The 12,393-nt window shown below is 48.5% G+C and overlaps 1 protein-coding gene across 1 annotated transcript in view; it reads right to left on the bottom strand.

The window, feature by feature from the left end:
* Positions 1 to 1,827: 1,827 nt before the first annotated feature.
* Positions 1,828 to 12,393, bottom strand: part of Nfx1 (nuclear transcription factor, X-box binding 1) — a 56,634-nt gene continuing 46,068 nt past the window's right edge. Inside the window, exons 16-24 of the mRNA XM_005361997.2 lie at positions 11,667 to 11,897; positions 10,992 to 11,065; positions 9,283 to 9,384; positions 8,762 to 8,803; positions 7,457 to 7,555; positions 6,887 to 6,953; positions 5,285 to 5,430; positions 4,577 to 4,681; positions 1,828 to 2,532 (exon numbers count right to left, since the gene is read on the bottom strand). Coding sequence (XP_005362054.1) covers positions 2,460 to 2,532; positions 4,577 to 4,681; positions 5,285 to 5,430; positions 6,887 to 6,953; positions 7,457 to 7,555; positions 8,762 to 8,803; positions 9,283 to 9,384; positions 10,992 to 11,065; positions 11,667 to 11,897 — 939 coding nt within the window. The 3' untranslated portion in view covers positions 1,828 to 2,459. The remainder of the gene's footprint in view (positions 2,533 to 4,576; positions 4,682 to 5,284; positions 5,431 to 6,886; positions 6,954 to 7,456; positions 7,556 to 8,761; positions 8,804 to 9,282; positions 9,385 to 10,991; positions 11,066 to 11,666; positions 11,898 to 12,393) is intronic.

Here is a 12,393-nt window from a genome sequence, read left to right as displayed (position 1 = left end):
CTACAGAGCTAGTTCCAGGACGGGCTCTAAAGCCACAGAGAAACCCCGTCTTGAAAAACAAAAAACAAAAACAAAAACTTCAGTCTCTGGAAAGTGCTAGCCCGTAAAGAACATCTGATAAAGGCATGGGGGCTGGGAGTCGAGAGATGACGGCTGTGCTGGTACCCACGGTTCCCTTCTGCTCGAGGTCAGGGAGACAAACCAAGTCCATGACCAAATCCAGATTTTTTTCCTTTCGGTTTTCAAATGGCTTGGGAAGTCAGAACATTTTCTACTATGCAAAAGTCATGATTTGGACCCAGGTGGTGGCGGTGTACACCTTTAATCCCAGCACTTGGGAGCCAGAGGCAAGTGGATCTCTGAATTGGAGGCTAGCCTGGTCTACAGAGCCAGCTCCAGGACAGCCAGGGCTACACAGAGAAACTGTCTAGAGAAACCAGAAAAGCAAAACAAAAAGTGCAAAAGTTTAATGTGAAGCCCCACAACGTCTGTTCCAATGCCTATTCCAGCTGAGTTGCTCACTGGATTCTGCATACTTTGGATCTGGACAACTTTGGTGTTATATTTTTATTTGCAAGTTCCTTTTAATAATAAATTTTATAATTTTTAAAATACTTACTCTGGTCTCTACGGAAAACATCTGTGGGCTTCTGATACAGATCATAAACGCAGCCTTGCTACCCTGCTTAGGGCTTGTCCATGGCTTCCATGACTCACAAACATCCTGTCAGCCTCAAGCCCCGGCACCGGCTTTCCTCTCCAGCCCCAGCATGAGGCTGGCACCAGGCATAGAGGCCCAACAGGCATCGCTCGCTACTTGGTTAGCGATGTCACGTTCATGGACTCTGCATCCGATGCACCAGGCTGCGATCCCTTTAGTCCCCACAACCCAGGTCAAGCGGGAAGAGCCCCCGTCCACCCAGCAGCAGGCCTAGAATCTGGTCAGATTTGTCCCTCCTGCTTTGCTGAGACCATGCACCATCCCCTGGACAACAGTGGCACTTCCTGTTGGATGAGAGGGCACAGGTAGGCTACGCTGTTTCCTACCACCTCTCTCCAGTCACCTGTGCATCCTGATATTCCTCGCGCCTTCCAACAGAGCCTGGGGTTAGGGCCAAAGAGCAGCAGGTTTTTCCTGTAAAATTAAGTAAGTGCCTTGGGGCTGGAGGGATGGCTCAGTGGTTAAGAGCACTGATTGCTCTTCTAGATGACCCGGGTTCAATTCCCAGCAACCACATGGCAGGTTACTGTAACTCCAAGATCCAGGACCCTCACACAGATATACATATAGGCGAAAACACCAATAAAATAGATAATTAAAAAAAAATTAAGTGTCTCTCAGCTGAACGTTAGAGACCTATAATCCCAGCACTCAGAAGACCAAGCAAGGAAGGCTGAGAGTTTAAGACCTGAATGGGCTTAAGCAACTTAGTGAGATTCTGCCTCAAAAAAACAAAATAAAATAAAAATTAAGTGCCTTGTTTTATGGTTCCAAGTTTTTGTGTCTCAAGCTTATTTTAAAGTGAAAAGAACCCAGGCGGTGTTGGCACAGGCCTTTAATCCCAGTACTCGGGAGGCAGAGGCAGAGGCAGGTGGATCTCTGTGAGTTTGCGGCCAGCCTGGTCTACACAGAGTGAATTCCAGGACAGCCAGGGCTACACAGAAAAACCCTGTCTTGAAAACCAAAAAAATAAAAAAAAGAGTCCAGCCTGCGATGAGGATGGGTCGCTAAAGGAAACAGGAGAGGCGGCTGCTAGGTATGAGCTCTGGACTGTCCACACACTTTTCTCAATAGTCAGACAGCAGGTCAGAGCTCAGACATAGGCAGAGACAGTGTGGCTTCTGAAGGCCTAGGAAAAACCAACACAGGACAGCTGTCTGTGTGAGCATCTTTATCGATCAGAGAGGACTCAGGGCTACAGTGAGTAGGTAGTTCATCGGCCCACAGTGTGAACATGGCAGAAGAGCTTGCTCAGTTCTTACCATTGTGGGGGACAATTACTGCCCCTGGGTAGGCTTGGTGATGTGGTGGAAGATGCCAGGACTTGAGAAATGGAATTCTATAACCTGCCCAGTCTATGGAGACATATGATTCCAGAAATGGTTTACCAAGGGTCAGTACTTCACGCGTCTTTCCACACCCACCAGGTGAACAATGGTAACAACTAGAATTACGGCTAGGTGCCACAAAGTCAGCTTGGGAAAAAATTCTGGTTTATCCAAATAAAATATGATACTCCCCAACCCTCTTAGTAGTCACAGTGATGGGGTGAGGAGCCTCTTCGATCACATGATTAAAAATCCAGTGGCCACACAGCCAGAGATCTGGCCACAGTGAGATACTTGGGGCAGGAGTAGACAAGGGGGTTCTGCCACGCAGGAGGAATGAGCATGATTAATCTGCTGGCAAATGAGTCTCCACTACACAGAATCACTCTTTCGTCTAAATATGTGTCTTCTCAGTCCTGGACATCAAAGTAGTCGATCACTGGCTCCTTAGTTATCTTCTGTAAACTACTGCTCCCAGGATTCCTGTAAAGTAAGCGAAGAGCAGTCAGTCTCTTCCTAAGTCTTCAGAAAGCCCCGGATCAGCTGGGAAGACAGCAGGAACCCACGTATCAGTGTGTGCTGAAGTCGGCCAATAGCCTAGTGGTGTTTATTACATTATTTTTTCTGCTCTAAAAAACTTCCATAATAAAGTTTTATATAGAAAACAATCAGGCAAAACAAACAAACAAAGAATCCTGCAAGGGGGTAAAGATTCTATAATCTTTACAGTACCCCAGCAGGCTAATGGCTCCCCATGGCTGTGTATGAGTGGAAATGAATTCAATTGTGGCTCCACGTTTTCCAAACAACTACTTACCTGTGACCTCAGCACCTGGGAGGTGGAGGCAGGAGGATCAGGAACTCAAAGTTATCCTTGGCTATAGTGGGTTTGAGACCAATCAGGGCTATACAGGACCCTGTCTCAAAAAACCAAACCTAATCCAAACATCAAAGGACCATTGTCTATCCGGAAGCACAGACCCTGCTGACTCAAATCTAGGCTGCCTGGGGCTGAGGCTGTGCCTGTCCAGCCCACAGGAGCACCAAGGGTTGCGATTCCGACGATGACCTTGTAAACTGCCCTGGTCGCCTGTGTGAGCCTCTGTGCAGGAACCACAGCGGAGGCTCCCGCTTCCAGGGCACTGTGTGGAAGGCCGCAGTGGAAGAGGGACCTGTGGGCTCCAGAGTAACTTTCAGTCATCTCCCTTGGCTCCAGGGGCGAGGCTGGGCACCTCTGGAGATAGGGCAGATTCCTGCCTTTTTCTTTACATCAAAATAGCATTTTTATCATAAAGATCATTCAAACCCTAGAGATGTAGGTAGGGCGAAATGTGAAAGCCACGGCTGGAGGATGGCTCAGGGTTAGGAGCACTACTGGCTGGTCTTGCAAAGAACTCAGGTTCAACTCCCAGTACCCACAAGGCAGCTCACAGCCATCTGTAACTCCAGTTGCAGAAGGTCCAACATGCTCTTCAGAACTCTGTGGGCACCAGACATGTATGTGGTGCACACATATATATAAAGGCAAACACATAGATTAAATAGAAATAAGTATTTTTTTTTTTTTTTTTTGAGACAGGGTTTCTCTGTGTAGACTAACTGTCCTGGAACTCATTCTGTAGATCAGCCAGGCTGGTTTTGAACTCAGAGATTTGCCTGCCTCTGCCTCCTGAGTGCTGGGATTAAAGGCGTGTGCCACCACTGCCCAGCCTTTCAAATGATTTTATTTTCTCCCTTCAACAATAGAAAATGACACTTATAGTAAATATATTATAGTAAGATGATAGTGTCTTAATTGGTGGGGCTGTAAACACAGGCTTACCCACCACAGACCATGTGGTGATCCATCCCACCCCTGGCCTGGCTCTGTCTTTAACTAAGCTGTGTGGTCGCTTTACCCAGCCCCATCCACACTTTAACTTGCCACAGCGCTCATGTTTGTCACACAGGATGCATGTGACCTTTGCTGCGCTGTGGCTTTGGAGCCCCGAGCCTTCTTGTCTGCACCCCTTCCCCAGATTCACCTTCTCCTTGGGCACTGCTGCTTACCCCTCCAAAACTAAATAAACCTCAAAGTGAACGTCTCTACTCGCCTCCGTCACTGCCAACTGATACCCCCACACCACTTCATCTGCAGTCACTGCATCCAGTTCTAAATTACCTGGAGAGGCAGAGAAACCCTCTTCCATGCCAACACACACTGCAGAACTATTCAACGACTAGTCTTTTATTTCCTGTTATTAGTCTGTGAGTGTGTGTGCGGAGGCCAGAGGACATCTCTGCGGAGCTCACTGTCCCCTTCCACCTTTATGTGGGTCCCAGGATCCCAGTCAGGTTGTCAGACTTCTCTTAAGGCTTTGCTGGCTTGAACAAATGTGTTTGAGGCCCCAGTCAAAACCTTTGTGGACATTCACGCTCTAAACACAAGCCCAAGGAGGCCAGCGACGGCAGACGGAGCCCCAACAGGTACCCGTCCTAGCTCCTCTGCCCACACTAGTTCTGCTGGGAAGCAGCTGAAGAATCTTACTTGTCTGCCTGGTGTCGGTGATGAGCAATTGGCGGTGGAGGCCGCGTCTGAGTTTCCTTCTCAAGCACACTGGTCAGCGTGGAGGGAGGACAAACGGACTTCCCCCTGAGAGGAGTAAAGTAGAGAGCTGAAGAGCGGGGCTCACGAGCAGAACCGGCCTTGACCGGGCGGCGCTGCTGCTGGCAAGCACACCCAGACACCACCTGTCTCAGGGGTGGTCAACCTGCATTCAGTCTGTCCCTCCATCCACCCAGCAGGTCCCTGCCAGACCTGCTGCCCACCCCCTCCCATGCCACATCCACTTTCTATCACTGTGACGTTCTCTCAATAGCTCTAGGTTCAGATGGTGAGTCTAGGTCCGTCCTGTCTCACACTGCCACCTCCGTTTCCTCCAACGACAACACTGAGTCAGAGTCTGGCATTCTTTCTGTCTCTATCAAGCCAAGATTAGAGCTGGGAGGTCAGAGGGAGGAACAGCAGACAGAGCGGTGAAGAAGTGAGGAGCAGGCCTTCTGATCACATCTCCACCTGCAGAAACGTCCCCTCTAGCGTCTGCAATGGATCAGGGCAGCCCTGTGGAGTGAGGTGTGGGCTTTGCTCTCTGGCTTGGATCTTCAGGCAATGGTGAAAGACTGTTGTGGAGAAAAGTACTTCCCTTCCACCCCTCCAGGAGGAGGAAGTAACAAAGACTGCAGGAGGTCAACCCACCTGACTGCAGTGACCACGACATTGCGCTTTGGTTCACTGTCGTAGCTCACGCTCTCCAGGCCATAGACTTGGGCCAGGTCGTGGATGATGCGGCGGTGGTCTCTGTTCATGGGGGGGAAGCAGTGGCTTTTCTTATTGCTCTTTCCCTGATTGGGAGAAGGAAACACTGATTAGCGCCGTCCCCTGGAAACGGAAAATGCTCATGACTTACCCCTCCCACCACAAGAGCATAGGCAATCAAGGTCACGGAATTTTACTTTTTTTCCCGTTTGAATCTTTACTATTGCTATTTTTTGTGGAGGTCAGATGGTGACTTTAGGAGCTGGTTCTGTCCTTTCATTGTGGGTGCTGGGGATCAAACTTAGGTTGTCAGGTGTGTATGTGTGTCAAGTGCTTTTACCATGAAGTCACCTAGTCAGCCCGTGACTAAAGTGGTTCAGATTGCCTGCTACTGTGTGTGTGAGCATGGTGGATGCCACACTCCTACAACGGGAAGGCAGATGAGCAGGGCCAAGCAGAGACAAGCGGCACGGAGGCCGTGCTTCTCCCTGAGCGGCCCATAACCCAGGGGCGGCATTCCCGAGAAATGCAGAGACACACTGAGGACTTAAACAAGAAACCCAAACTCGCTCCAAAGCCACAGAGAAACCCTGTCTCGAAAAAACCAAAAAAAAAAAAAAAAAAAAAAAAAACCCAAACTCCCACACAGTTTGTTTACTCAAGCTGTGAAGTACGCAGATACAGGTGCACAAACACAGAAATACATTTGCTCAGGTTTCCTACACAGAAAAGGAACAAATTAAGTTTCCTCTTCAGGCTAGAAGGAAGTGGGAGCCTGGTGACAGCAGAGGGAACCAGAGCAGGACTGGCTGCTTCTTGACACATTGCTTTTTTTTCTTTTAGAGACAGGACCTCACTGTGTAGCCCTGGCTATCCTGCTACCTGCTATGTAGATCGGGCTGACCCCGAACTCAGAGATCCACCTGTCTGTTTCCTAAGGGGTGGGATAAATGATGCCATCACCACACCGTTCACTAAATTACTTTTCCATGCAGAGTACCACTTTGACATCCCTGGAGGATCAGGGCCTACTCTCCTAAGTCCGCCCCCTCCCATCTTCATCTTTAGCCTCCCCACAAGGGTTTCCGGCCCACCTTTGAGAAAACAGAATGTGCTCTCCTATCATAGGCAACCTTTCAGTCACCTGAGGGGCCCTGCATACCTTTTAACCCAAATATTACTGTTGAGCCTTCTTTTTTGTTTTTTTTTTGAGACAGGGTTCCCCTGTATAGCCCTGGTTCTCCTGGAATTCACTTGGTAGACCAGGCTGGCCTCAAGCTCACAGAGATCCGCTTGCCTCTGCTTCCAGAGTGTTGGTATTAAAGGCGTGTGCCACCGTATCTGGCCAAGGGTTATTTTTAATGTACACTTAACTAAAGCTCTCTTTCGTATAATGGTGAAAGTAACCCAGCTCTCCACGAATGTTAGAATGGTTGGACATTAGGAATCCACAGCCTTTTCCTACAACCCTCTAGGCTAACCATGCTTCTGGAACGTATTTATTAACATCTTTTTGAACTTAAGCTGGACGAGTCTACTCACCTTATCCACAGCTTCCACAAGCGCTTCCATTTCCTTCTCAACGTCACTGACAAACTTTAAGTCTTTCCTGAAACGAGAAAGCAGCGGTTAGTTCCAGCTGTTCTTGCTCTTCTGGGAGCATCTCCACTCACCTTCTCCTCTAGGGAGAGTGAGGACAAGGCTGGCGGAAAGTGCAGAGGTGAGGACCCGCCAGGTAACAGAGAGTACGGCACACAGCAAAGAAAGAAGCAGGCAGAAAGGAGGAGAAACAGCCACCAGAGAGCCAGAGATGGAACCGCTACTGTCCCAGAGAAGGACCTCATGACTGTAAGAGAGGGCTGGGCGGTGGCTCAGACACCTGTCTTGGAACCTATGAGGCCCTTGGAAGGCCGAGACTCCTGCTATGGGGACCACCTCTCAAGCACCAGTTCAGTTCTTCAAGGAGCCAGCTAAACATGTAATTTCTTGCAATACATGTTAACGCTATCTGGTGTAATAATGGAAGAAGTGCATACTAATTACAGTCTTTAATCCTAATCAGAACGCTCGCTCATAAACCACAGCTAGGAAAGTGGATAACCAGTTACATACCTGGCATCATCTTTCAAACTGTCACTGAACTTGGACGCTGAAGAACGAACATTGAAAGGATCAGAATCGTCACTGATGTCAAAAGCCTCTGCCAACCTCCTGAAAACGACCGAGAAAGAAGCCAATGTAAAGGAAAGAGGAGAGGGAAAATATACAGTATTTCTCCCTTTTTTTTATTTACAGGTGATTTGTTTCAAGACTCCCTAGGGACATTTGAATCCAAAACATTCTGGTTTGGGGGGAAGGGGACTGCCTGTGCACATGTGTGTATGTGGAGGGCAGAGGTCAACTTTGGGCATGGCCCTCAGATGCTGTCCACCTTGGTTTTGAGACCTGGGTCACACGTTTGGACAGACGGCACTTTCTGACTGAGCTGTCTTCCAAACATCCCACTTTTCGTTTTGTTTTATTAATTTATTTATTTTTGAAGCAGGTAGGCCAGGCTGGCCTCAAAATACCTACGTAACCAAGGGTGACGGTGAGCCTGCCTATCGGAGATCACCACATAGGTTCGTGGGGTGAGGGATCAAACCAGGGCCGCTTGCACGCTAGGCAAGCGTTCTACCAGCTAAGCTTCACCCCTGGGCTCACACCCCTTTGCTTGTTGTTTTCTATACATACAAACCTATAATAAAGTTTAATCCACAAGTTTGGTGAAGTAAGAGATGGACATCAGCTTACCTAGACCATAGTAAACTCAGCATATGTTCCTATGTAAGTCAAGAACTTTCACCCCTTTCTACTACAGAAATCTTCCCTGATACACGCTGTTTTTTGAGACAGGGTCTCATGTATTCCAGGCTGGCCTCAAACTTATTATGAGCCAAGAATGTAGAATATGAGTTGTATGAGTGTTCTGCCTGCATGTCTGCCTACGTGAAGGAAGAGGGCACCACATCTCTCTTCTATCCTGCCTCCGTTCGCCTCTCATGCTAGTTACAGGTGTGTGTCATCATGCCAGCTCTTACTTGGGTGTTAGGGCTCTGAACCCACAGCTTTGTGCTCATGTGGCAAATATATTATAGACTGAGCTATCTTCCCATTTCCTTATATTTCTACATGTTTTAGAGCCTCTTATCTCTGCTGGGATCAAGAAGTTAGCCAGTCACAAAATAACCACACAGCTTGTGTTTCTGAACACGCTGAAATTGCCTGAGTGGTTTAGTGTCTTAGACAATTCAACTGTGATGAGCACACTCCTCTGCTGACAGAGTGAAGAGTTGGCAAAGGTGCCGGGTGATGAAGGGCCGTCTCCCCCGTTAGCCGCACAGGGCTCAAGAAGCAACAAGCTTTGAAACCACTTACTTTCTCCTTTCCAGAGCAGAGCACTCCTCGTCACACTGCAACCTTAATAAACAAATGGGACAGACAGTCAGGGCCCAGGTCCGCAGCTCCCAGCCAGGAAGAGCCCAGGTAGACCACGTGAGAACACGGTAGCCCTCACTTACGGCCTGCAGCAGTTAGGAGGCTAATTTTCAGGCTTCACTAGCAGCCCGAGATGGCTAAAGGGGAGATGAGCAGGCCTCACGGTGGAGTCAAGCAGCCCTTCGTGGGCTTCCGATTGGTCCCCACTTCCCTTTCTAGATATGGTCCCCACTTTGGATCTTGGTTCTGTGGGCTGAACTAGGTAAATTTAGGTCTCCCCTGCTTTCTCTGTCAGCTAACTGAAGTGAGGCCTGGAAAACCTAGTTTGGTCTTTGCTGGTCCCAACACCCCAGTCTGTGGACTACCAACTGTGTGTGAGACGCTGCCGTGGAGGACCGAGACAGGTGAATTCCTGTAGAAACTGAGGAACTGGAGGAAGAAGGCAACCCTTCCAGAGTTACCTGGCTTGCTGGACTTCCTTCTTGGTAATGAACTTGCTGATCTCCACTGAATCTCCCAGCTGCATGTCCATTATTTTAGAGGCCATAGAAATAGCAGCTATTCTGAAATATAGGGAGAAAGAAGAGGCATTGCAGGGTTATAAAAGCCTCCCATGCTAGGGACACAGAGCTTCCTCCAAAGGTCATCAACCACAAGGTAGCCCGTGTGACCCCGGGGAGCTCATCTGTTATTACATGTTTACTGTAGCACTACATGTAAACGACTGACATGTTTACGGTACATGTCCTCAGTTCACGGGAAGGGAAGCGCTAACACAGCTTTCTATCTCCAGAACTTCCAGGCCAATACCCAATACTCTCTTCAAACAGCCAATCAGGCCAGACGTGGTGGCGCATGCCTTTAATCCCGACCCTTGGGAGGCAGAGGCTGGTAGAGCCCTGCAAGTTTGAGGTCAGCCTGATCTACACAGTGAGTTCAGGCCAGCCAGGGCTACAAAGTAAAATCTAGTCTCAAAAAAGAAAAACCATCAAACAAAACCAACAAATAGCCAACTAAATATCTATGCAAGTCTGTAGTCAGATAGCACGGCATGTCTTCACATCTAGTTAGGAGATATACACAGCCAACCATTCCTTGACACTCCACCGCTATACACAGATCTCTGTAGCACCACAGAGGCCATAGGATATCTACCACAACAATCTGAAACCCTAAGCTTGTAATGAGAGACAGACTACCTTAGCTGTGGCACCAACACAAAAAAGGTACAACAGTAAAGCACCTTACCTAACTTCCAGACATCTTCCTTTCTATCTCACGGTATAATTAGATGAAAGAGAGGAAAGAGTGGGAAAGGAGGACGTAAAGTATTGCTTTCACAAACTAAAGGCAAGAAAAGGCACTCAAATTTTTATTTTAGTTTTTTTTTGAGACAGGGTTTCTTTCTGTAGTTCTGGCTATCTTAGAACTAGCTCTGTAGACCAGGCTGGCTTCGAACTCACAAAGACCTACCTGCCTCTGCTGGGATTAAAGGCTTGAGTCACTACTGCCTGGCAGCACTTAAATATTTTTAAAAAAATTTTATCATTGTATATACATGGTGTGTGTGTGTGTGTGTGTGTGTGTGTGTGTGTGTGTGTGTGTACAGGCGCGCATGTGTGCCATGTGTTTGTGTGGGTGTCTAAAGAGCACAGAGACAGCATTGGATTTCCTGAAGCTGGAGTCATAGGCAGTTTATGAGCTGCCTGATCAGAAGGCTGGGATCCAGACTTAGGTTCTCTGGAAGTTAACTGCTGTGCCACTTCTCCAGCCTTAGATGTAAAAGTCTACTTTAAAAGCTTTCTAAGGCGCTGGCAAGATGGTTCAACAGGCAAACAGTGCTTGCAGCCAGGACTGACAATCTCATTTTGATCCCTGGAACCCACACAGCAGAGGGAGAGAACCAGCTCCCCTAAGATGTCCCTTTATTTCCACGTATGCACTGTGCCATGTGTACACACATGTACATACACACAGATAATAAATGCAAAATCTTACAGAGAACAAGAACAGCTCACAACAAAGTGCCTACAGCTGGAGCTATAGCTCAGTGGCAGAGCATTTACCAACTTAGGATGTGCAGGACCCAGGGTTCGGTCTCCAGCACTGGAGAAGAAATGACTCCCTTTGAACCGGACCCAGCAACTTCGAGGACAGCTGTAGCACTCACCTGTGATAGGTGCCGGACGCTTCCGCGCAGATCACCATTTCTCTTCTTCTCCCACATTCACACTGTAACTCTACCTGAAATATCAGTGAGCGTGGCGTGACTCTTCCCACAAGAGAACGGTGGGGGACTTGGGCAGGCTTCACTGCTAAAGCCCTTCCCTAATGACACCAGACGGCGACCAGCAGGGCCGGCTTCTCTAGCTACCACACGTGTGGACTGGCGGCATAGCAATGGACGTGCTAGGAGGCACATGTGTCCTGTCATAGCGCCTGTCTGCAAAGTACGTCTCTTATTCCCAGCTGAAAGGGCAAACCTAGAACGAAGCCTGTAACACTGAATCCGGGGTACCCACTTGACAAAGGTCCAACCAAGGTCTAGACGACCCCTGCTTTCATTGGGGTGGCCCTTCCTGACCCCTCAACCAAACCAAATCTCCCACTTACCTTCCATGCAGGTATAATTACTCCTTTATGACATCAGAGTCCTAATCACCAGAGACATCACTTAGCTATTATCTGTCTGTCCTATCTCACTGTAATGGACCACCTATCTCTCGTTTGCTGGGTATAGCGCCAGCACTTCAGTGTCACGCAGACTGCATGATTTCTCTGGGTGCACAGACAGGGACCACTGCAGGTCAAGTCTGGACTCACTAGTAGCTGAGTCAACACTTACCTTGGCTTTACAAGCTGTCACAGGGCAGGGTGAACTGGGGTGGCAGGGTGCCATACATGGGTGGCCACAGTTAGCTCTGGGGGTGGTACAGGGCTGCTTGCAGGCCTCGTCCACAAGACATTCTCCTCTGTGACAGAGTCTTTGACATTTGTGCATCCCGCAGGGTAGCATGGCACTGCAGGGTAATCCGCAAGAGATATCAACCAGGTGACAGGGGATGTTGCTTCGTAACTAGGAGAGAGAGAAGCAGCCAGGTTCTCATCTTTGTGTACGTTCAGGGTGAAGCTTTACTCCTAGAATACTTGCTTTTGCTTTGGGGCAGCACTGAGGCTGAATTGGGAACCTCATGCACGCTCGGCAAACACTGACGCATGAGCTATGTTTACTCTTCAGAAAATGAGCTGTGGGTTTGTATTGACATGTTAACTCAGTGTTTGTGCCACAGTATCCATGCAGAGGTCAAGGAACGTTTGTAGGAGCTGGTTCTCCAGCTCCCAGCATGTGGGTTCCAGGGACTAAACTCAGGTCATCAGACTTGGTTTCAGGTGCCTTTACCTGCTGAACCATGTGGCTGGCCCTGTTTAGGAATTTTTGAGACAGGATCTCCAATAGCCCAGGCTGGCCTCAAATTATACAGTCACAGGTGTCCTTGGATTCCTGATTATTGGATTCTATGTACGTGCCACAGTGCCTGGCTCAAATAAGTCTTTTTTTTTTTTTTTTTTTT

This window comes from Microtus ochrogaster, linkage group LG5 (genome assembly GCF_000317375.1).
Source record: "Microtus ochrogaster isolate Prairie Vole_2 linkage group LG5, MicOch1.0, whole genome shotgun sequence".
In the NCBI taxonomy this organism is placed as follows: Eukaryota; Metazoa; Chordata; class Mammalia; order Rodentia; family Cricetidae; genus Microtus; species Microtus ochrogaster.
This window is presented reverse-complemented; position numbering and strand designations above follow the sequence as displayed.